General features: G+C 45.2%; 1 protein-coding gene across 4 annotated transcripts in view; it reads right to left on the minus strand.

The window, feature by feature from the left end:
- Positions 1-6,082: 6,082 nt before the first annotated feature.
- NUP214 (nucleoporin 214) overlaps positions 6,083-22,851 on the minus strand; it is a 39,100-nt gene continuing 22,331 nt past the window's right edge. For 3 of the 4 annotated variants that reach the window (XM_056505406.1, XM_056505405.1, XM_056505403.1), the window contains 10 exons: positions 22,322-22,424; positions 20,710-20,783; positions 17,223-18,977; positions 15,735-15,805; positions 15,081-15,237; positions 13,641-13,790; positions 12,213-12,384; positions 8,864-9,006; positions 8,025-8,049; positions 6,083-7,349 (listed from right to left, as the gene is read on the minus strand). In XM_056505406.1, coding sequence (XP_056361381.1) covers positions 7,316-7,349; positions 8,025-8,049; positions 8,864-9,006; positions 12,213-12,384; positions 13,641-13,790; positions 15,081-15,237; positions 15,735-15,805; positions 17,223-18,977; positions 20,710-20,783; positions 22,322-22,424 — 2,684 coding nt within the window. In that variant the 3' untranslated portion in view covers positions 6,083-7,315. The remainder of the gene's footprint in view (positions 7,350-8,024; positions 8,050-8,863; positions 9,007-12,212; positions 12,385-13,640; positions 13,791-15,080; positions 15,238-15,734; positions 15,806-17,222; positions 18,978-20,709; positions 20,784-22,321; positions 22,425-22,851) is intronic. The other variant, XM_056505404.1, reaches the window with a different exon arrangement.

A 22,851-nucleotide genomic window follows, 5' to 3' on the forward strand; every position in this document is an offset into this window, starting at 1 on the left:
CGAAGGAATTCCAAGGAAAGATTTCTTCTCAGTCACCAAAAACCACATTCAGGGAACACCTACTTCCTTTTCCACTTAGCTTTGTGTTGGACTTAGTCTCCCAAGTAAATCTGGTTCCTCCTATTCCCCCTACCTGGTGGACTGGATACATCCATGCAATTTGATAGTAACCTCCTGGCTAATTTGTCCCATTGCACTGAACGGACCCAGCTAAGCAGTAAACACAAAATCCAAATTTCATGTTGGGGTCGGCTTTGCATGGACTTCTCCCTTCCCAAAGAATGCCTTTATCCCGTGCCTAGGTCGAAACGTGCCCCTTCACCTCCATCTGCATCACAGACATGGCACAGAGAGTGATGCTGCCTCTTCTGAGATCTCATGCATTGTGATTAAAAGTGATGTTTTTCCAATGCTGCTTCATTACCAAACTGATGGGGACAGAATGTCTATAGCAGGAAGGATGGCTGGGAGTAACAGGGGCTCTAAGACACTGCCGTTGCTACGGCTGGTTAATGGCCATGTGGTTAGAACAGGGATTGATACAGGGTTCCAGTGGGGACTTAAATGTCTGGGGACCCAGGGCAGAGTGGTAAATGAGCAGAGGTGAACCAAGCTCCTTCTCTGGCAGCTTTTTGCAGAACCGGGAATACACAAAGGATACACTGGGAAGGTGCTGGGGCACCGACACGGGATGCACGGATGAACGTGAGCATGTCTCTGCCTCACCCTTCCCACCAGTGATGCTCTCAGCTCTTTATCGACCCAAATCCCCCCAGGGCCATCCCTGTCCCAGCCCCGTGGTGGTCCAGGGTGGGGAGCAGCCCTGCCCAGGGCTCACTGCACCCAGGCTGGGCAGGGGCTGCCGGGCACGGCCAAGGCACGGACCTCGTGGTTCTCCTTCCCTGCCCTTGACACCGAGATGAGCGTGGGAAGAGAGGGGCAGCCCCTCGGGGAGTCAGAACAGACCCTCAGCACCTTGGGGAGGGGCAGAGACCGGCTGGGTCCGGCGGGGGAAGGCAAATACACCGCTGTCCCTCCTGCCCGACTCCCGGCGCAGCAATAAGAATCGTCCTTGGTCTTGCAGAGATACTGTGAAAACAAAACCAAGATGTATCGAGTCTGGACACTTACAGAGATGTAAAAAAAAAAAAAAAAAAAAGAAAACAACCCCAAAACAAAAAAATAAAACCCTGCTTTTATAACAGACAGAGAAATAAAGTGAAGTTTTCAAACGCGTCTGCCTGGAGTCGTTTGGGCGGTGGCTGTTTTTAAGCAAGTGGCTCTGCGCTCACGTTTCGAGGCAGCGATAAGCACCCAATCTACCAGCAGTTCTCTCTCCGTGTCAGCTCTTGGGCTGCAGCAGACAGAGCCAGGAGGTTTCTGGTGAAAAACAGCAGCCAACATCCTGCATTTTTCATCACCAGGCTGCTGCGCATCGCGGGGCGGCCGGAGCCGGGCCGGGCGCTGAACTTCCGCACGCTTTGGTTTCCTGACACCGTTTGCTTGTTTAGCAAAAGCCGGGTCAGATGTTCGCTGAAAATACCACATCTGGAGAGAGGCAGCAGCGCGGAGCCCTGGGCAGTGCAGAGGGGAAAGCTGCTGCAGTCCGTGGCTGGTTTGCAAACACCACCTGAATGCATTCCCTGCCCGCTCCCCAAAATTTTCACGTTCAGGTTTTGTTTGCTTTCCAGTAAAGGGAAGTGCTGCCATGAGTTCTGCAGAGCAGGGGGTGCCTGGCCAAGCACAGCTCCACTGCTGATCCCTTAAACTCACTGCAGCCCCCGTCCCACCGGCTCTGCCCAAGTGAGACACAGGTTTCTCTTTTTTACGTTTTTTTGGTCTTTGACAAGTTTTGCTGGTCTATGATCCAGCCGGCAAAGCAGCATCAAAGCTTCTCCAAAAAAGCACCAGAGCAGGGACCTGCTCTGTCTGCTGTGGTGTCAGAGCTGTGGCAGCGACACAAACAAGTGCAGAGGGGAAGAGGAGGAAGGAAACTCCCAGCTCCAGAAGAGGAATGTGCAGGGATGGAGCTGGAGCAGGGGAGAGGACAGATTCTGAGTGGGATTCCTTTCCACAGTGGAAACACTCCAGCCTCATCTGTTGATAGCAGGTTAAATTTAGATGTCCCAGTTCTGGAGGGAGGGAGGGGTGGGGAGGGGACACCAGCCAACTCACAGCTGCTTTGGTGAGATCCTGGAAAAGCCAAAAGCACCCGGTCACTTCTCCCTGCCCAGGGACACTGGAAAAGCCCCTGAGAGGGAAGAGGAGGCCAGAGGGAAGGTCATGAGTGCTGAGCCCTGTTCTGGTGCTTCAGGTAACACCAATCCTTGACTGCAGCACATCTCAAACTTCACCTTTCTACAAGTTTTGTCCCTTGGCTTTGTGATTTTCTAACTGATTTTTAAGCAGAGGCAACAGTTCCTTCATTTGAAGAAACCCTCTGACCTCTTGAAAGAGTTCCTTCTTGAAACTCTGCAGGGACTTTCCTCTGCTGATGCAAATCAGATTTTGTTCCTATATCTTGTCTCTCACATCTCCTTAAACTGTTCACGTGCAGCACCTGCAAATACTCCTTTCATTCCCTCATGTTCTCAAGTTTTTAAGCAAAACATTTTTAGCAATGTCTTGAAGAACCTTGAAGCACCTATTAAAAATAATATAAAAATGCAGTGCTGTGAATTGACATGTGATTGTAACAGTTCCTGAAACAACCTGCACTGAGATTCTCAGGGCTACCTTTGATAACTCTCATGAATTGGTCCCCAGAAAGCTTTTGGTTGTAGAATCCTGGAGAAAAGGAGTTCTCTGTGAGGGTGGTGAGGCCCTGGCACAGATGCCCAGAGCAGCTGTGGCTGCCCCATCCCTGGAAGTGTCCAAGGCCAGGTTGGACAGGGATTGGAGCAGCCTGGGACAGTGGAAGGTGTGGAACAGGGTGGAATGAGATGGGCTTTAGGGTCCCTTCCCCCCCAAACCATTCCATGATTCTGTGAAGAACCCAAACATGGGAGAGCAGCCCTGGAGAGTGAGGTGTGACTGAGCCATGGCTCATGCCTTGGGGGTTGCCCACATTTCCCTCTCAGCTCTGCACTGCAGAGAGGCTCTGTCTCTGTGAGGAGCCCTGAGTGGCAGTGACTGCAGCTCCCTGCTCTGAGAGGGGCTCACAGCTCCTGTCCCTGCTGGGATGGGGCTGTGAGGAGGCACAACTGCAGCCCAGGCTGGAGCAGCAGCAGTGGAGCCCCAGCCCTGGAGCTTATCTGCTGTGCAGGGAACACACAAGTGCTGATACAGGCACTGGCAGCACAGAGCCTGCAAGAGATAAGGACAGGCAGGAGAGGTCCTGGCTCTGCAGCAGGGCACAGACAGTGGCAGAGGAGGAGCTTTGTGACCTACTGGGAGCTGCAGAAAAGGAGGTGGGGATGGGGTGAGTGAGGAATATGCTGAGTGTGACCACAGAGCCCCTGGACACACATAGGTGTGCACAGCTGGAGGATGTGTTGACACATCCAAGCTCATCCCTGGGAGAGTTATGGAGTCCCAAAGGTTGGAAAACACCTCCAAGGGACAGTCCTGGAGTCCAACCTTTGGCCAAACACCGCCATGTCAATTTAACCAGAGCACTGAGTGCCTGCTCTCCATGGCTGCAAGACCCCAGAGCCTCATGGCTGAGAGGGACACAGGGATGGACTCACTGCTGACCCAGGGCTGCTCATCCCTGCCAGCCACAGCTGCCTCTTCCCAGCCCCTGGGGCTCCACGTGACATTTATCTAGGAACAAAACCTTCCCTGGCACTCCCAGACTCACTCATGCCAAAGCCTCATGCAGGATTATTTTTCCTTGTAAGCAATGCTGGAAGCAATGTACGAGGGACACATGAAAACTAAGAAGGGATAAATAAAATGTCATTTCAGCCTCCCAGCCTGGACATGTACATGGCTGAGGGGAGAAGGGGCAGACCAGTGCCCTGATTCCTGGGCAAAGGGGTGGCAGGAGGGGTGGTGCCACCAGCTGCCCTCACCTTTCCCAGACTCACTCCCTGCTCCCTGGAGCAAGGGAATGCTCTGCAGCACTTTTCCAGCCTCCACCATCTCTCACAGGGTCCCTGTGAGACTCACCCAGCAGCTCCCTGCTGGGGCTGAGCAGCCCTTCCTGCCCAGGCATGGCAGGAGCATGGTCTGGGCTCTGCATGGAGCACTGCCAGGATTTGGTCAGGGACACATCAGCCCTGCCCTGGGCAGGAGGGTGGCTGTGAGGGACAGGCAAGCCAAGGGATAAACCCAGCAGCACAGGATGAGCTCCAGCCCTGCCATCCCTTCCCAGCTCGACAGCAGGATGCCACTGGCATTTGTCCTCTGGTCACCTCCACACTGTGGCACAGAAAGGCCAAAGGAATGATGTCCTTCCCTTTCCAGGAGAGAGAATCAGACAGAGGGATATGGCCAAGACCACATTTTGAAATACCAAGCATTAAAGCCTTTCAAACGTGAGATTTAAGTAATTCTTTTTCTACCTCTGTTACAAAGCTGTGATTTTGCCTTATTTTTCCAGAAAAAAAAAAAAATCTTTTTTGCTGTTTTAGCCTTCAAGGAAGCAGAGTCCCTGTTTTGGTCTCCCAAAGGGTTTGGGGAGACCTTTTTTGAGGCTTCCCTCTGCCCACCACAGTGACACCATCCCTGTGCTGTCACAGCAGAGCACTTCCAGCACCTGGCTTCCCCCTGCCTTGAGGCCACAGCATTGTCTCAGGGGAGGGGAAAATAAGTGTGTGCTTTCATTAGAAATAATTAAGACTTTGCCTTGGAAGATTTCTGCTCATACTGAAAGAGCAGGAAAAGAGAGGCACAGAAGGCAAAGCTCCTCCAGAAGAGTGGAGTGAGGGCTGTTGGTTTAACCAGCATGGACAAACCACTGAATGAGACTCCAAGCCTGCTTAGCCCTTGAATTCTTCCCCCAGAAATACCAAGACTTGGATTTTCTGCATTAGCAGCTTTACTCTTTGGTGGATGTCCACCCACAGAACACTGGACAGAGGCCACTCAGCACAGGTGACACAGCCCATGACAGCCTCTGGCAGCCACTGCCACACACACTCCCCACTCCTTGAGTCATCTAATGAAAATGCAGATTTTCCAGAGCAGACTCTGCTGGGTTTTGTGCATATTCCTGTGGGCTTGTGGTCACGATCAGCCTGAGCTGCTCAGCTCCTCCAGCAGCTACTATGGAAACAGGGAGCAGCACCTGTTTCTCAAGGGCAGAGAGTTCAGGGGGTTGGGCTGTTTCAGATTGGGGAACAACTGCAAGAAAATGTACTTTCAGTCAGGGTCTGGGGTAATTCTAAAGGCACTTCACTTGCCAGGAGTTAAAACAGGTACCAAGCAGCAGAGCAGGGACACCCCCAACTGCTGCCATCATTCCAAAAGACAAACTTTAAATGGCTCAGCGTGCCAGCAGCACATTCTTACCAAGCCAATCTCCACAGCAAGAGGCTGCTGAGCTATCTGGGGGTGCACAGCTGATATCCCCCCAGGAGGTGTCACATGCCACAGTGAGGGGAGATTAATGCAAAGAATTTAAGGTCAGTGGTTTGGGCCAGCTGCTATTTATAAAGAGGAAGGAAAGCACAACAGCAGTGTCACCTCTAGGCATTAAATGTTGTCTTGTCAAGGAGAACACACTGGGAGGGGCATGCTTCAATCCTCCTGCAGCTTTTCTTCACCTCCAGACCAGCTCCAGTTTGGGAGCTTTCTTCTGTCCCAGTGCTGTGGTTCCTGGATCACCACAACTCTCCCTCTTCCCCTGAAGGGACTGGGAGGTTGCACCCAAATCCCAAAAGTGCTGTCCATAACACAACCCATGGCATGCCTGGGTGCAGAAATCCAGAGGATATGGAAAAGCCCTAGAGCCCATGGCCTTGCAAAGCCTTTCCACAGCTAAAAACTCCTTGTACACTGAATTTCTTCATTTTTAAAGGTAACCTGTCTAGCATTGTTCCCAGGTGCACAGACAAGGACACCTGGCTCAGCAAGGATAACAATTAGAAAAATATTTTTAGGCTGATTTGAAAAAAACAATTTGTTCAGGAACTACTGAAAATGCAAGTAGTTTATAACAGATATGAAAACAAGAAGTTATAAATTGTTTACAACTCCCAAAAATGATCACATGCCCACCAAACCAGAAAATGTTACCTGTCATCATATCATGTGATAGTAAAAAATAAAAAAGAGAAAAAGAAACAGTAGAATGTTTCTGCTGAAAACAGAAAATGCAGAACTCCTCAAAACATCCTAATAGGACCAAAAAGAAAATCCCATTCAATCTGCAAGTACTCAGCTAACACAGGAGCTGATAATCCAAATGTGTTATCCACAGAGCAACAAAACCTGATTGCATCATTTGGAGGTTTCATGGAGGTCAGATGCATCAAACAGAAAAAAATGTTTGGCCAGAAGCCTTCAGGGCATTCTTTAAAACATTTGTTTAGTATGTTCAAGTATAAACACATGAGAATTTCACAAATGATATTGACTAAAGCCAAAAGCTAAGGGGAAAAAGCACAATCTTATCCCTGTTAGAAAAAAAATAAAAATGTATCCAACAGTAGAATCCAACAGCCAAAGCCAAAAAAAGCAAAATCACTAATGCCTCTGGATGGAGGTCACATGTCTGCTTCCAGGGCCAGAAGTTTTCCCCAGAACCTGAGTTCCATTTTTTTGAGTTCTGTAAGATTTACAGAAAGGTAAAAATAGGAGAGCTTTTACTTCCCACCTCTTTGCTGAATGTTACTGCCATGGGAACGTGCTCTGCACGCTGCCAGCTTCTTCCCAGATAATTTCCTATTTCTCCACTAAGCCTCTGGCTCACACATGACTCAGTTTCAGCACTTCACTGAGATAAGCATGTGCCCCATCCTAGACTTAAAATTAGCAGGGCAATCTCAGCCCCTTCTTCAGAGCCTGGGATAATCAGGCATGCTATTAATGAAAAATGTGCTGGTTTATGTCAGGAACCAACTGGATCTACTCCCTTGTGTAGGCAAGGGATGGACAAGAGAAAGCTGAGCCCAGCACAGGGCTGGTAAGCCCAGCACACATCCATCTCCTCCTGATGCAGGGAGATCACAAACCCTTCCACCACAAAAACATCAAGCCAGATAAAATAGTTTAATATAGAGCGAAAACAAGTATTGCATAAAAATAAGCAAAATCTTTTTCTTAAAAAAAAGGTCTGAGAACTGGTATTTAGAAGAAAAGCTGGTTGGGTATTGATCATGTGGGTGACTCATGAATGCAGGAGCTACAGGAAGAGTTCAGGATGTTCCTAGCTTCTCCATCCACTAAATCCAGAGGAAGATCTGTGGAGCAAGATAAAAAGAAAACCACAGAAGTGAGTGCTAGAGCCTCCCTCAGGCAGAATTAATTCAGCAGATCTCTCAATCAAACCTCCAGTCTCCCTAGTACCAGGAGCTTTTTATGAGAACACATGAGTATTTCCAGCCTCTTTTACCTGAGCCTGCAGCAACACACACTGACTAGATGTAATTGTGCTTATTCTAGAGCCTGCCATCTGCAGAGAACCCTGTTCTCTCTGCCTGACAGGGAAACAAAGTTTAAGGAACTTGCTGGAAAGGATCCAGCCAGGCAGAGGCAGAGCAGATGACAGAGTTAACCTTTAATTGTAAATCATCTCACTTCAGCCACAAAAGTACCAATTTATTTCATTCCTTGTTTCAACCTGATAAATGGAGCTGACTCCTGATTCACACACACAGCCTGAGCACACACATCATGTCCTTGAGAGGTGGAGAAGGAGCAGGATCCAAGTGGAAATTCTCTTAAGAGACAGGTACACCTCACTGGAAAACTCACATCCAGAGCCTGGACTTTGAGCTCTGCAGCATCACCAAAATGGAAATCAGAACTAGTATTTAAATGCTATTTTCAGACTTTGCTCTTGTAAAGCATTCCACTCTTTATTCTGATTCAACTGGCACTTTTAAGGAAGAGCTGAGACACAAAATGGTACTTACGTGTTAGGTGATCCAAAACCAAAGCCTGAAAGAAAAGCAAGATAAGAAAAATAGTTGGTAAAAGGGAAAATGAATGTGTAGGATTTGTAGTAAATGTCCCCTCCCACACAGACTGAAAAATATTTCTTTCCTGCCTTAGGCCAGGAAAAAAGGATAGGCAAACAATGAAAGTCAAATCTCCATCTACAAGAGAAGTGACTTGCCTGGCTCCTAAGAGAGCTTGGCTTTCACTGCTCATCAGGCAGGTCATTCATTAGCAGCCCTGCAGACAATGTGCCTGGTTTGCTCCTCTCTCTCTCTGAGCTGTTTCTGGAGGTGGTTTGTGCTTAATGCAGGTCCCTGGTGTCAGGCAGCCACCAGGGAACGTGGCCTTGCACGGGCTCTGCTCTGAGCCCTGCCTAAATCACTGTGGCTTCACTGAACTGCAGCACAAAAACACTTGGCTGTTGGTGTTCCAGCTCAATTTTCCAGTGCATATTCCTCTGACACTAAGTACTTACAGCACAGATATACCCAAGCATGTGGTAATGAAGAAATATTCCTTATTTCTCAGTATTTTCCTTTGAGGAGAAAGAGCATCTCCACAAAAAGGGGTGCAAAGCAATAATCACCTGAGGTGTGCAGAGAAGTAGTGCTGTGCTGACAATGCACACAGCAGGTCAGTGATGGAATTAGGAGCTGGAGGCTGCAGCCCACCCTGCACCTCAGTTCTGGCCATGGTGCCTTCCCTACAGCACACCAGGACTAGGCAGAATTTTGGCAGGCAGCTGAATTCCCACCCAATCTCCAGGAAAAACCAGACACATGGGGGCTGCTAGGGTGATTTTAGCTTCTCCTACCTCCTCCACCTGTCCCAAAAGCTGAGAATCCACTGCTCTGTGTGCCAAAGCCTGAGCCCTGCTGGGACAGGGAGCCAAACGTGGGCGTGTTTTGGTTTGCCAAGGTGCCAAACGACGCCGTGTTGTTACTGGTGCCACCAAACCTGCAGGTTTGAAAGAGAAAATCTGGGTGTGCAAACATTGGAAGTTTTTCCCCATACCCATGATAACAGTGCATTCCTTAAATGAGGATACATCAAAAGGTGAGACAATTTATATCAATGAATAATTGTTCATTTTGGAAAGAGATTTCCTGGTTTGGGAGGGACTGTTGTACATAGAAAGGTCTATTCAGCTCCCATTCTTGAAGGCAAATATGTTCATGCTTACACAGGGTATGTTTTCAAGTGCTTGGAAATACCAACTCCAGCCATCAAATGGAATATTTTAGTTCACCCTGTGTGTGGTTTTCACCAGAAGTACAGCATTGTTTTGCTGCGCAAACAGGGCAGCAAACACAGAGTTGGTGTGAGCTGCTCAAAGCCAGAGCACAAATATACAGAACCCAGATTCCCAAATTTCAGAGGGTACCTTCCCCATTGCCCAGAGAAATCTGCAGATTTCTCAATTCCTTTCTCTCTCCAGCCCACTTTGAACCACAGTGCTTCCCTGAAGATCTGTACCAACCTGGCATTTCTCCCCACCACCTCTAACTAATCACTTCCCTAATTGCTTTTGTGGACTGAAATGAGAAACACTTTTATATATGGAAATGTGTCTTTCTCCACCCACTCTGTCCAACCAGGCAGCACAAAGCTCTCAGTATGACACACTAATGAGCCCATGACATGCAGCATGGTTCTCTGCCCTTCTTTCCATTCTGAATGTAAGAAACATTCTCAAAGAACAACCTTCAAGTTTAACTTACACTGGGCAAAATGCAGACAAGAAGATTTCCAAATGACAAGCTCTGCAAGTGCACAAAAATCCTAAAACCCAGCAGCAGCCTGAGCAGAGCTGGACATGTCACAGTGTGCAAGGCTGTGCCTCACACAAGCTCCTGTCACTTCTCACTTAGAACTCGACCTGACAGCATGTTAACCCACCTCTCCAGCCATCCACATCTAGGAGATTTAAAACAGCCAAACACAGAGCACATCGAGAGCTATCCCTGCAGATAAAAGACAGCCCTTGCAGCAATGTGACAAGAATTCACCTGGCAAAGGACATCCCCTCTCCTCTCCCAGACACTGCCAAGTGTGCACACTGCTCCCACAGACAGCAGCAGGCACCAGGGCCAGCTCAGGGACTTGCCATCTCTGGCCCTAATTTGGCAAAACAGATTTTTAAATTTTTTTTTTTAGTTTAAAAAAATAAACAAGCAAGATTAGGTGATGTGTTTAGAACAAGAGGTTTTAGATTGCTCCATCTACAACACAAAAATCCTGTCTACTTGTGTGAAGAAGAGGAGGTGAAAATATTGACAAGAAAACTTGTGGTTCAAACTTCTGTAACCAGAAGAGGCCTGTTGGAAAGACTGCACACAGTATAAGTAAGAAACAGCTTAATATGGACAGATTTTTTTTTCCAAACACAAAAAAGACATGAAATGCAGTCATTGCCTGGTAATAATCCAACCAATCTTGCCCAGATTTTCAGATCTTTTGTAAAGCTGCTGTGCAAAACACAACTTGAGGTTAGTTTATAAAATCAAAATATCATTTGCCCACCAATGCAACTGCAGCCTCTGAAGAAGTGTAGTGGTTTCTATTTCTGACACCCCCATGGTTTATTGAGTGATGCAGTTTTTCAGAATTGAAGCAGTATGAATCACATGTATTTAAGTCAGCAGAGTATTCTCAGGAACTTGGAGCTAATACAACACCATGTAGTTGCAAGTAACTTCTTCAGAACTGGGATTTTTGAAGTTTCACTTCAAGAGAAAGGCAGAAAGCAAGTCCTGGACAGATGCTACATTATACTGCAGAATTAAACTATTGCTCAACATTTTGTGGTGAGATTTGGATTTTTGTAAAGCTGCCTGGGAATTTTGCACACTCTTTAAAAAAGTTTTAAAAATCAACATCCTCAGGGAAGTCTGAAAATATCAGACTGAGTCTGTACCTTTCTAGTAGAGAAAAAATTGTCAAAACTTCCCACAAGTTAAGAATTATCTTTCTTGAATCTGCAGACTGCTTATGCAAGACCTCTTTTTTTCCCATCAACATGCTGCTTGTTCTGAATCCTATTTTATCTTTAAGCTCTCCATGTTGTCACTCAGTCTCATTACAAAATCCTGCAGCACAATGGCTGATGTTGGAACTGAACAAACTACCAGTTGATTTAAGCTAAGCCATCCCTACAAACACATCCTTTGTGAAGATTTAAGTAAGCTGCCTGTATTTAATTTCACCCTTTCCAAAGGGACTCCTCAATCTGCTGCACATTCTGGACAGCAGGAGCACCTGAAACCTTCAGGATTCCTTCAGGAAACCTCCCTCAGCTCAGGGGTACCTGCCCACACTTCACAGGGAACCAACAAGCCACACTTCTGGATGTCCCCCTGTGCCTCATGTAAAGGCAGTTCCTCCTGAAACCAGACAAAGAGACAAACACTTGTGAAATATATAAACACCAAGACTGGGGAGACATCCTGTTTCCTCTCCTCACTGAAGTTTTTCTCTTTTTAATTGGCTCTGTTCAGTCTGTAAATGCAGGACATGAAGGAGTGTTGCTGGCTGGCAGCACAATGCTGAAGAACTGCATTTGCTGCCTCCTGCAGCAGCTCCTTGGCAAGGTTTGGAATTTTGTATTTGCTGAACAAAGCAAGGAATGATGTGCTGTCTGCTCTGGTGCCAAGCACAGGCTTAGGGGTACAGGAACAGGTAAAAACAATCAGTGAGGGATAAATACAAAGCACTCTGGGAGCACAGACTGTTACAAGTGCCTCATCCCACAGGTGAGAGAACAGCCTGAATTCTCATTAGCATCTCTAGCCCAAATCTAACCAGAGGATAAAGTGTCTGGACAGAGTAACAGATAACAATAATTGTTATTTTCTTTGCTAGGCATAGTTTTTTGTCCTAGATTTGCACTCATTAAATACACACAGAGCAAATACCCTCACATTTCCTCACACAGCTGACATCTCTAAAGCTGAAGATTCAACACAGGACTTATCAGCACTAAAATGATCACACACATTCTTTCCTTTGGGCTGCCAGTTTTAGTTTTACACCTTAACTGACTTTTAAACAAACAAACCAAGGATGCTTTGAGCTTACCAATCAATGACACAGTATCTTCATGTAAAAGCAGAGGTAACCAAGCACAATCTTGTCATGCAAGAAGGTTTTTTTCCCTGGCTTACCCAAATCCTCCAGCGCTGGCTGCTGCCGTCCCCTCGCCGAACACTTTGCCTCCCGTTGAGCCCAGAGGGCTTGAAAAGGTTGGGGCTGAACCGAATGCTGGCACCCCTCCAAACCCAGGGGATCCCCCAAAAGTGGGAGGGCTGCCAAACACTGGAGCAGCACCGAAGCCACCTGAGCAAAACAGAGGCAAAAAAGGGCAAGAAAGAGTATCACATAAACAATAATGCAGAGAGAGAAAACAAAGAGCAGCTTCCCGAGCAGATATGGGGTGTTCATCCTGTCATGTGGACACCAAAGCACTCAGAGAACTTGTTCCAGTCTGCAGGGTGCTTTGTTGCAAAGGATAAGGGTAAAAGAAATGCCTAAATGCATGAAAGAAAGCTGCAACTGGCAAGTCTCCCCCAACTCTTAAGATCAGAGAGGAGATGCAAACTCGGGTTTTAGGTGCTTCAGTGGTGCTAAGATTCAGGATGCAGGCTATGATCTAATCCTGGTTTAAGTGGTGGAAACTAAAATGGAAGGATTAAATGCCAGGTCAGTGGAACTGCCTGCAGGGAATGAAGAACTTATCTCTGCTCTTGGCAATTTCTGTTCAGGGTTTAGCAGCCTCCTGCAGCTCTGAATGGATTTTTACCCAGATTATTTCATTCTGTGTTCATCTGCTGATATTATTGGCCTGTTTCACATGGAACATGAAGGACTCTTGCTCCTTTATTTGACCAGGGATGAGGATGGGATACACTGCACATTTTAATACCCAGGGTGAAATTCCAGTCCATGCCAAGGTAATGGATACTGTTTGGCTGTAAACACAAAAGGTCTGGAAAAAAATAAATGCTAAGCCTGAATTATTTATACACAGATCAGATATTTTGTTACCTCTATCTCTAGAAAGTTAAGAACATTGATCTCAGGGGCTGAAGCTTTGGTCAGCAAACACTCTCTTTAGCAATGCATATTAATATATTTCACTTTCCTTTTCCCAATATTTTAAGTAGTGAAACAGGGATAAAAGAGGTTACAAAACCCACAGCAAAGTTTTTAGGATAATATTCCAAGGAAGTATCTAAAATGGGAAAAATTTATTCAGTTCCATGTTCTGTACTCTTGACTGCACAGAACATAAGACCAGAACTAGATTCCACAGCCCTCAGCTCTTAAATTGCAACAGGAATTTTTGGAATGAACATTCCAAACAGGAATTTTTGAATGAGGATGTGGCTTAGTGGATGCTGCATAAGAGAGTAAAATTCTACCTTGGACCCACCAGTTAAAGCTCCATGCACTCAGCCATTAGTTATTTTTTACTTTTGTTCAGAGACAATTCTTGTCCATGCACAGAGTCCAGGCTGTGGACAGCTAAGTAGCAGAACATAAATATCTCCCAGACAGTGAAGGTTGTCCCAGTGGGTGCATTCCCAAAGTACCTGCTTTGTTAGGACTGGAGAACCCAAAGCCTTGGGAGGCCACACTTCCACCACCAGAGCTGAAAGTGCCTGTAGGCTTCTGCTCTCCAAAGGAGGAGCTGCCAAAGCCAAAAGTCTTTGCTCCGCTGTTTCCAAATAAGCTCGAAGAATCTGGGGAGATGGAGAATATTTATAAACAGCCAATACTCATAGCAGACAATATTCTACACTGCACTTCATTAGCTGAAGCAGGAGAAAGGAAAATGAGTTTTCTTTCCCCAACCCCAAGCACACAATGAACATCCCACTGAAAGCAACACTGAAAACGAGTTTTCCCTTTTTCTTACAGGACTCTGTAGTAGAACCAAGATCCATTCTGGATCTGATGGACCACTAACAATCCTTTATTGCTGAATCTAGTAAACCACCAGGAGGGATGATTTGTTGTCAGTAAATGACAATTACTCAAGTGAGAAATCCCAGCAGCTACAATCAGTCTCTCCACACAGCACAAATATCAGCAAACCACAAATTAAAGGTTCTCAGCTGTTTTGGCAATGCTCAGTATTTCTACACAAGATTATCTAACAGGACCTTAAAGTAGGAGCCAAACTTTTCCAGCCTTACTGAGAAATTACTCATTTTTTCATCTTTCATAAGCCTACAGGGAGTTTTTGCATCAAGAGGCAGGACACAGAACAAGCAAAGCTCTTCTCTGCTGAACCATCTGTTTTGTTTCATCACAAAACCCAGAACTGCATTAAATTATTAAATTAGCAAGGTTAGAAAACTGACCTCAACCATTAATCCCAATGGATCATTAAAGATGTAATAAAATAAATAGATTTTCCCTCTTAATGCTTGAAGTGCTACTTGTAATCACTTGCAGCACTTATTTTTTTCCCAGTTTTCCTTTGTTTCCAAACTTTCATGTTCAGCCACTGCTTCCCCTTCTCTGTGCTTTCTACCTGCTTATCCATATGTCACAGCAAATTTTGATAAAGTACCTTGCATGTGCTACATAAAGATATTAATTTTTAGGCAGAGGTTAGTAAAAATTCTGTTCTTCACATTTGATTCTTCACAATTTTTACAGACTTAGGGCAATGAGAGATGATCAAAGCTTTCTAAAGTCCACCCAAGTTGGAGGCAGAAATTCAGTGACAAGAATTTAGAGTATTTAATTTTAGGAAGGATTTGGCCAAGAATTCTCTACAGAATATAGATATTATTCACACTTCTTGCATCTGCTTGCTTGTTTCAGTGGTTTCCCTACTTGTTTTCCATAAACCTAGAAGAAAAATTCTGGATTACACATCACACATTCACCAGTTACTCCCTCAAAGCCTTTCATATCCACACAGGATTTACTCAAAAACAATTAGCAGCAGAAGAGCAGATGGGATCACAAAAGCAGATGGAAATCACAGCACATTTTGCTTTCTTGTTTTGTTCACTTACTCTGGGAAGCTGCAGATCCAAATCCTCCACTGGAGGAACTGAAGGGATTCTTATTGGCTGCATCCTGGCTTGGTTTTCCTCCCAAACCAGTGAAGAAGCCTCCACCTCTCCCACCACTTCCAGCTCCAAACAAGCTTCCAGTGGAAGAAGATGGCTGCTGGAACACAAAGAGGACAAAAAAGGGATTTAAGCAAAGTCAAAGCAGTGTTTCCCCCAAGGCTGCTCTGCTGGGCCTTCTCTCTGGATGTCTGAAGGGGCTGACAAATCAGACAGCAATCAACTAACAAAACGGAATGCCATGAAATTTTATTTAAATCTGTCTTAAATCTTGTCTACAGCACAGAATAATGCCTTTGAGACTTGCCCTACACTTGCCCTACTTTCCACTTAGCATGGAATAAAGGCAGGAGACATACTGCACCTATCTTATCTTGCACATGATAAAATGTTTGTGTCTCCATACCCCCTGGAGTATCCATGCAGATGCTGCTTTGGTGCTTACTACAACAGCAAATATCTCCAGTACAGACTGGGACACATTTTATTAAACACATCAAACTTTATATTTAAAAAATATATCAGAAATAGGGAACCCTAACCAAGTCCCCCATATGTTACAGCCCTTTGTTTCTACAAAAAGCCATAAATACTTGCCTGGCCAAAAACAGTGCCTCCAGTATTTGCTGCTTGCCCAAACACAGAACCTGTGTTACTAGAACCAAAACCTAAGAGAAAAAAAAGAAAAATTAACCACCAGAACTATGACCAGAGTGTAAGGTATTCAGGGAGGTAACACTAGACCAGGACAGGTCTTCTATGCCAAAACACAGGGACACAAATGATGTTACCAAACAAATACAAAGCATGTGCCAACACACAAATAATAAATTACATTGGAAGTTTATATGAAATTCATTCTCATTCTCTCTCTGGCCAACTTGAAAACAGACAAAAGAAGGCCTTTTCACTTGTGGGATTGTTGCTAACACTAAGAGAATTTGATTTCTGTTAACATGGCTACAATAATACTGCAAGTCGTGCACAAGCACTGGAGCATTCTGATTGCCCTTGTGTAAAGAGGATCTGAGCTTTGTTACTTGAAGACTCCTGTTAAAGATAATGAAATGTTTTGATTAAAAAAAGAACTCCCCTTTCCATTTCCCAGTTCACTTAAATGTGCCTTTTGTAATAAACCTTGCATTTCTATAATTAGGAACATCTTTCTTGAGCAGAGTTCACTTCCCACAATTTAACTATTCTCTGCTACTGTAGTTAAAATGAACAAGCAGTTGCCTGCAGTGCCAAAATTTTTAATTAAATGAACCTAATTAGCTTTTCTTCCTTAGAAATACATGCTCTCTATTATTACTATGCACTTGCCACTTTTTCCTGGGAGCTCTCTGAAGATTGTACAGACAAACCTTTGGAAAAGCCCCAGCAATACACTGAGCAGGTGAAGAAAAAAAAGGGACTGACCAAGGAGCTTTAGTCTGTGCAAGAATCCCATTTAACTGTGTGGACAGGTAGCTGATGCTCATGTTACTGCTGTATTTAATTTTGAGATGTTTCCAAATGCAAAAAAAAAGTAGACTTAATAGATTTTTCCCTGCAAACCCATCACATTGAGGGCTTACATTTTTTTGGCCATTCTAGCTGATGACACAATATTACACCTGGCTGTGCATCCACTGTTGCATGTGTTCAGTGCAGGTCACTGAAGGAGGTGCTGCATCTGTATTTATTCATTGCCTTGGTTATGGTCTCACAGCTGCTCTGCCCCTTTGGTGCAGCCATTTACAACACTGCCAGTTATTGTGCAACAAACAGGACAATATGTAATTCAAAATTAAATCAAGGTAGACTTGTAAGTACAAAATGAAGGCAGGATTGGATGACAAGGCTACACTCAGAGGCCTGCTGATGAATAGTGAAGCACAGCAAAAGCTTCTTTTGTCTCCAGCATTAGTCTGCTTCTCACATACACTGCAGCTCCTGTTCTTACTAATCAAAAACAAAACAAAACAGAACAAAACCAAACCAAAAAAATTAAACCCATCAGGTGCCATAGGGGAAGAAAAGGCACTGATGCCATCCTACTTTCCCCAAGCCAGACAGTGCCACTGGACAAAGCTCTGCTCTTACCTGAGGCCTGGCAGAAGCTGAACCCAGCAGAGGACGTGGTGGTGGTGACAGCAGCAGTGCCACCAAACACAGATCCCCCTTGCCCAAAGCCAGTGCTCTGCCCAAACCCAGGAGGGCTGCTCTGCCCAAAGAGCACCCCACCTGTGCTGGCTGGCTGGCCAAAGGAGAAGGAGCTGCCACTGTTGGTGCTGGCTGGGGCTCCAAACACATTCCCACTGCTCGAGGCTGCTGTGGAAGCTGCTGGCTGGCCAAAGGCTGGCATTGTCCCAAACCCAGACTGGCTGAAGGTGAAGCCACTTGAAGAACTGCTTGCAGGTTGTCCAAAGACTGGTGCTTGCCCAAAGGCTGGCTGGCCAAAGCCCCCCGTGGTGGTGGTGCCAAAAGCAGAAGTACCAAAGCCTGAGGTGGCAGCCTGGGTGGTGGCAGTGGCTGTGGACAGAGTGCTGGTGGTGAGCTGCCCAAATGGAGAGGATGCTGTGGTACCTGCTGGGAGCTGTCCAAAAACAGGAGGTGTGGCAGGAGTGGCAGCTGCTTCCCCGGCAGGCTGGGTGAATGCTGAGCCAGAAGAGCTGGAACTCGGCGGCTGAGCGAACACGGAGGAGCCTGCAGAAGTGGGGGCAAACACAGAGGCACCAACAGCTGGACTCTGCACACCTGTAGTAACATCAGAGGTAGCAGCCAGAGCACCTGTGGCTTCTGCAGGAGAGGCAACACTTGCAGTGGAGGTTGTTGCTGAGACATTCTGATCGGGTGGGGCAGCTGCAGAGACAGCAGGAGGCACTGGGGCCTTCAGATCGCTGGTGGAGCTGGCAGCAGCCACGGGGTCAGGGGGAGGTGGTGCCACCGTGGTCCCAGAGCCCTCGGGGACAGTGTCCCCAGCTGTGGCCTGGGGCAAGGTGGGTTCTTTCAGCGGCTCTGAGAGCTGTGCCTGGGGCTGTGGCACTGGAGGTGAAGAACCAGCTGCTACAGCTTCGTTTTCAGATGGTTTTTCTGAGCCAGGTGGTGATTTGGCATCCCCTGCAGACTTACTGGGAGTTGCAGCAGGGACAGCAGTTTGTGATGAACTTGAGAAGCCTCCAAATGGGAGGGTTGCTGAAGCAGGGAGAGTAGAAGGGGTGGAGGTGGATGTGCTCATACTGTTTGTCTGCTGAATACCAAATGAAAAGGTGGGTTTGCTGCCAGCAGAGCCTCCAAGATTAAACACCCCAGAAGACCCTGTGCTGGTTAACTGGACATTGCCAAAGAGACTGCCTGTGGCACTAGTGCTGCTGGACAGGGATGCTGTGCCAGCTGACGTGACTGATGTGGAAGCAGCTTCTCCAGCTTTTCCTAATGTCAGGGGAGCAGCAAAATTAAACCCAGAAGGTACTGTAGACACTTTAGCTGACTGTGTTCCTGCAGCACTGGTTGTTGGTGCTTTACTGGTGGTCTTGGCATTATCATCTACTTGGCCAACTCGTAGTCCTGAGAAGCTCCCAAGAGTTTCCCCAGCTAGATTGCCCTGAAACAAGTGATCTCCTGGCTTGGATGGAGCCATATCCAACTTGCCAGAGGTTGTGGGGGGAGCAGAAGATGATGTTGCAGCAGCTTTGTTTGACTGGGTGCCATCTGCTGAGGAGCCACCTCCCACCACACCTCCTGGAGCACTTGCTGGTTTGTGGGACCCAAAAGCAAAGGAGGTCTCAGGAATTGCTCCAAGTTTGGAACTGCCAGCAAACAAAAATGAATCTGGCTGGGCAGATTCTTTTGCAGGGGCTGTCAGGGAGAGAGAGACAGAGGTAACAAATCAAGTTAGGGTATGCAAAGCTCATTTATCATCCTTGCAATGATGGTCCATTTTAGTGCTTCACAGACTGTCAGTGTTCTTGCCTCAAAACCATAAAGCCTCTGTCCATCAGGTAACTGCAACCTTTATACTCATACAGGACACAACAGTGACACCTGAAGCCTTTATGGCCAAGGTGGCCGTGACAAATATGTTACTGTCACATCATAGCCTCCACTTAACCATTCTTCTCTTTAAGTACAGACAACTCCAGCCTTTGGCTCCTATTTCTTTTCCAGCAGTTCAATAAAAAACATAAAAGACCTGGTTATTACAGATAATTTTCTACTGATACCACTGTCACACCTTCTTACTTGGTTCAGGTAAAAAATTCCTGACATTTACTACAGCACTTTCTTTTTGAACCAATGGCTCAAAGCAGTTAAGGTCATAAAAATACTTTCTGACACTTTAAGAGTCTTCTACAAAATCAAATCTTTCTTTACAAATTCAGCTATTTATAGACCAACCAATTTCTATACAGCCTGTTTTCAGCTTTGAAAAACTAGAGACAAACTCTCAAATGTAACATAAACTGCTGTCCAACAGTGTGAAACTGTTGAAGTTGTTTAAGGGAGACTGGGCTAGTTTTATTTAATGTACTATCATTTCATTTCTGAGCACCAAACAAATTCTGACCTGAAAACACTGCATTGGTGTTTGAACAGAGTACAGGAAATCTGCATGGAGATCAAACAACAAAGAGCAAAAGCTTCTTAGCTGATCTGGTATTATCCTTGTGTTTTCCCCTCTATTAAGTGTATTTAAGTAACTGACACTCCATAATGTAGCTTTTTTTTTCCTCCTGAGGCCCTGAAATTACATTCTGTAGTTCTTCCATTACCAATTACAGAGACAAAGGTGCTCCTACCAGCTCACAGAACAATGTACCTGCCCTCACACAATGCTGTGGCTTACAAGTCTGTCTCCTGTACCTCCCACTCCTGCTTTATCTCTGTTATTTACCTAAGCTTTTATGTTAATCTTCCAGTTTTAAGCCCAGTTCATTCTCTCTCCTTAACATCAAGAGTATCAGTAGCATTACAGTAGCTGTGATAATCTAAGGATAGAAACAAGCCAAGATTTTTAAGAAGAGGTGATATATTTTATCAGAGATGCCAATAACATTGGGAGCAAATTTTTTGACTGTGTGATCTCATCTGCAAGACTGAAATTAAAGGCAGAAAGCTTCAAAAAGAATACAAAACAGATTTTATCAGTTCCCTTTTATGAGACTGGGCAAGTAGGGTCTACCTACATGGAAAGGCAGCCTGTGTATTGTCACTTCAATTTTAGAAGCACCACAAAGCCACTCCAAGCACTTCCCTCTGATTTTTAAAAACTCACTGGATAACAGCTCTATGTCAGTCCACCTCAGCAACTTTAAATCTACATATTAAAGACAGCATAGGAAATGACCACAGATGCTACACTTTTCATCAACTAGTGCCTCCTAAATGTTATTGGCAACAAATATTTTGCTTAATTCATCTGGGTGGCCCAGATTTCTGTGTATTACAGGGAGAACCTAGAGCATGCATGAAATGTTATTGCAATTTTAGTAATAGAACTGCAACACAGAACAAGAGCCACATGAATCAGGAAGAGGAAACACTCAGTTAAGAGGGAAGAGATGCTGTTTGCACACTCTCCCAAACCAACCTTGTGAGGGAGTGAGGCTGGGCGGCGTCTGTGAGGAAGCAGCTGATGTGACACCACTAAAATTAAATACAGACCTAGGAGGAGAGAGGAGAAAGGGAAAGAATGACTTAGCTCCAAGTGCTGAAATTTCCAACCATATGATGAGCACAACTCTGAGACTCAGATTTCCAGTACAGACTTGCACAAAGCCAGGCACACAGGAGCAGTTTCTCCAAGGATAAACAGGAAGAGAGAAGCACACACACACACACACTGTGCTCCATTTGTTCCCTCTCTAAAAAGGCTTCTAGAGGGTTAAAGACAGCCAGGGTTCAAAGTTCTTTTGACCACCCCCCATCCTCCCACATTCTTTCTTTTCTGCTGTGTATTTCTTCCCCATGCACCAAAACCTGATGGATTTGGGGAGACTGGTGAGAGGAGAAACCACAGTGGCAACTAGAGTTTAAAAGAGCTAAAAGGGAAGAGTCAGTGCACGTGCAGAAGGGAATAACTGGATACAACCATCCATCAGACAAGAGATCACTCAGTGCAAGACAGAAATGGAAAGTTATCATGACTATTTTACACTGAAAATGTTTTGTCTTGCAAAAATACTGTGATCTTTCATAATGAGTCTTGCAGAGATCTTCATTCCCTGAGGCTTTTTAAGCTTTCTCTGATTCTCAAAGACCAGCTGCTGAGATAGAAGTCAGGCCATGGGACTAAGACATCACTGACAACAGCACTGTATTTAGCATATGGTTTACACACTGAGGCACTGCACAAGGGACAAAGGCAGGGCTGTTTGCTTTTTGAATCTGAATTTCCATCACTCAAAAGGACTCTTTTTGCCCTCTGAAGAGCCCAGCAAGGGATTTGGGTAGCATCCACTTAAAAAAACATGCAGAGAGAAATGGGTAAGACTGAAAGAAACCAGCCATTTGAATGTGTATTCTGAAATACTTAATGTTGCACCCTTAACAGAGAAATTCACTTGAGTGTTAGATGAGCAAACATGAAGAATTTCAAAAAATCATTCCTAAGGAATTAGCCCACTCCCCTAAACATAAGATATAATCAAATAAAGATTTTTGCCATCCCTGAAATAACATTCCATAAGAGAGATTTCAGAGTAACTGTATGTTCATAACATGTGCCTTGTTTTTTGTTATTGTTATGTAACAGATATCACCAGATGGCTTGGGGCCCCTCTTGTCACCTTCATGAACTGATTGCTTTTCAAGCCAAAACACAAAATTTGTTCGGCATTATAAAGATAAATAAGCAATTCAGACAGTGTGACCATCAGTACATATTTCAAGTCCTATCTGGGAACTTGTTCAACAGTCCACTGTAGATAAACCCCAAAAGCAAGCCAGTCATCCTTTACTCTTGATTAGTTATACACTGAAAAATCCCAAAGCAACATGATATTGTGTCTCACAGACCTTCAGACCTCACTCAGCCTTCCACAAACAAGGTTTTCAAAGAGCTCTGGTACAACCCCTGCCCTCCCAGTGTAACATTTGCAGGTGCCATTTCACAGTACTGCACAGCTTGTAGGCAACACCTGCTGTAACAGCCAATATTCCTATTTAATGTCATTACAAAGAAATGTAATGTTCATACAGACCCTGCAGAAGTAAAGGAGAAGGTTTTGTTAAGCTGTATTGTTGTTGCTTGTACTGATGTCACAGTAGAAGAAACAGCTGTAACTGTTTTTGCTGTCCCTTGTCCTGTAAGTTACAAGAACAACAAATATACTTTTAAAACATATTTACAAATAAAAAAATAAACAAAGCACCCTGTCATCCATCTATCAGAAAAGGAGGGATTAGCTTGCACACACAGTCTTTAATTTAATAAATTTAAAATAAAAAAGAAGTGCTATCATATTCAAGAGCTGACATTTTCAATAAACCAAAATTTAAGAAGCATATGATTCCAGTTATTTTTACAGCTTCTTACCCCTGGCAAAGAGGCAACCTACATCCACAGATTAAAGGCAAAAGACCAACAGAGATGGATTTCAGACATTTATGCAAGAGGCTTATAAAACCATGTCCAATGCAAGCATTATTATCTAGCTCACATTAAAAATCAATTGCTTCCTTCCCCTAATGTTTTCTCTTTCCCTGTTAAGTTGTAAACTGAGCATTCCTT

The sequence above is a fragment of the Oenanthe melanoleuca genome, chromosome 17 (genome assembly GCF_029582105.1).
Source record: "Oenanthe melanoleuca isolate GR-GAL-2019-014 chromosome 17, OMel1.0, whole genome shotgun sequence".
In the NCBI taxonomy this organism is placed as follows: Eukaryota; Metazoa; Chordata; class Aves; order Passeriformes; family Muscicapidae; genus Oenanthe; species Oenanthe melanoleuca.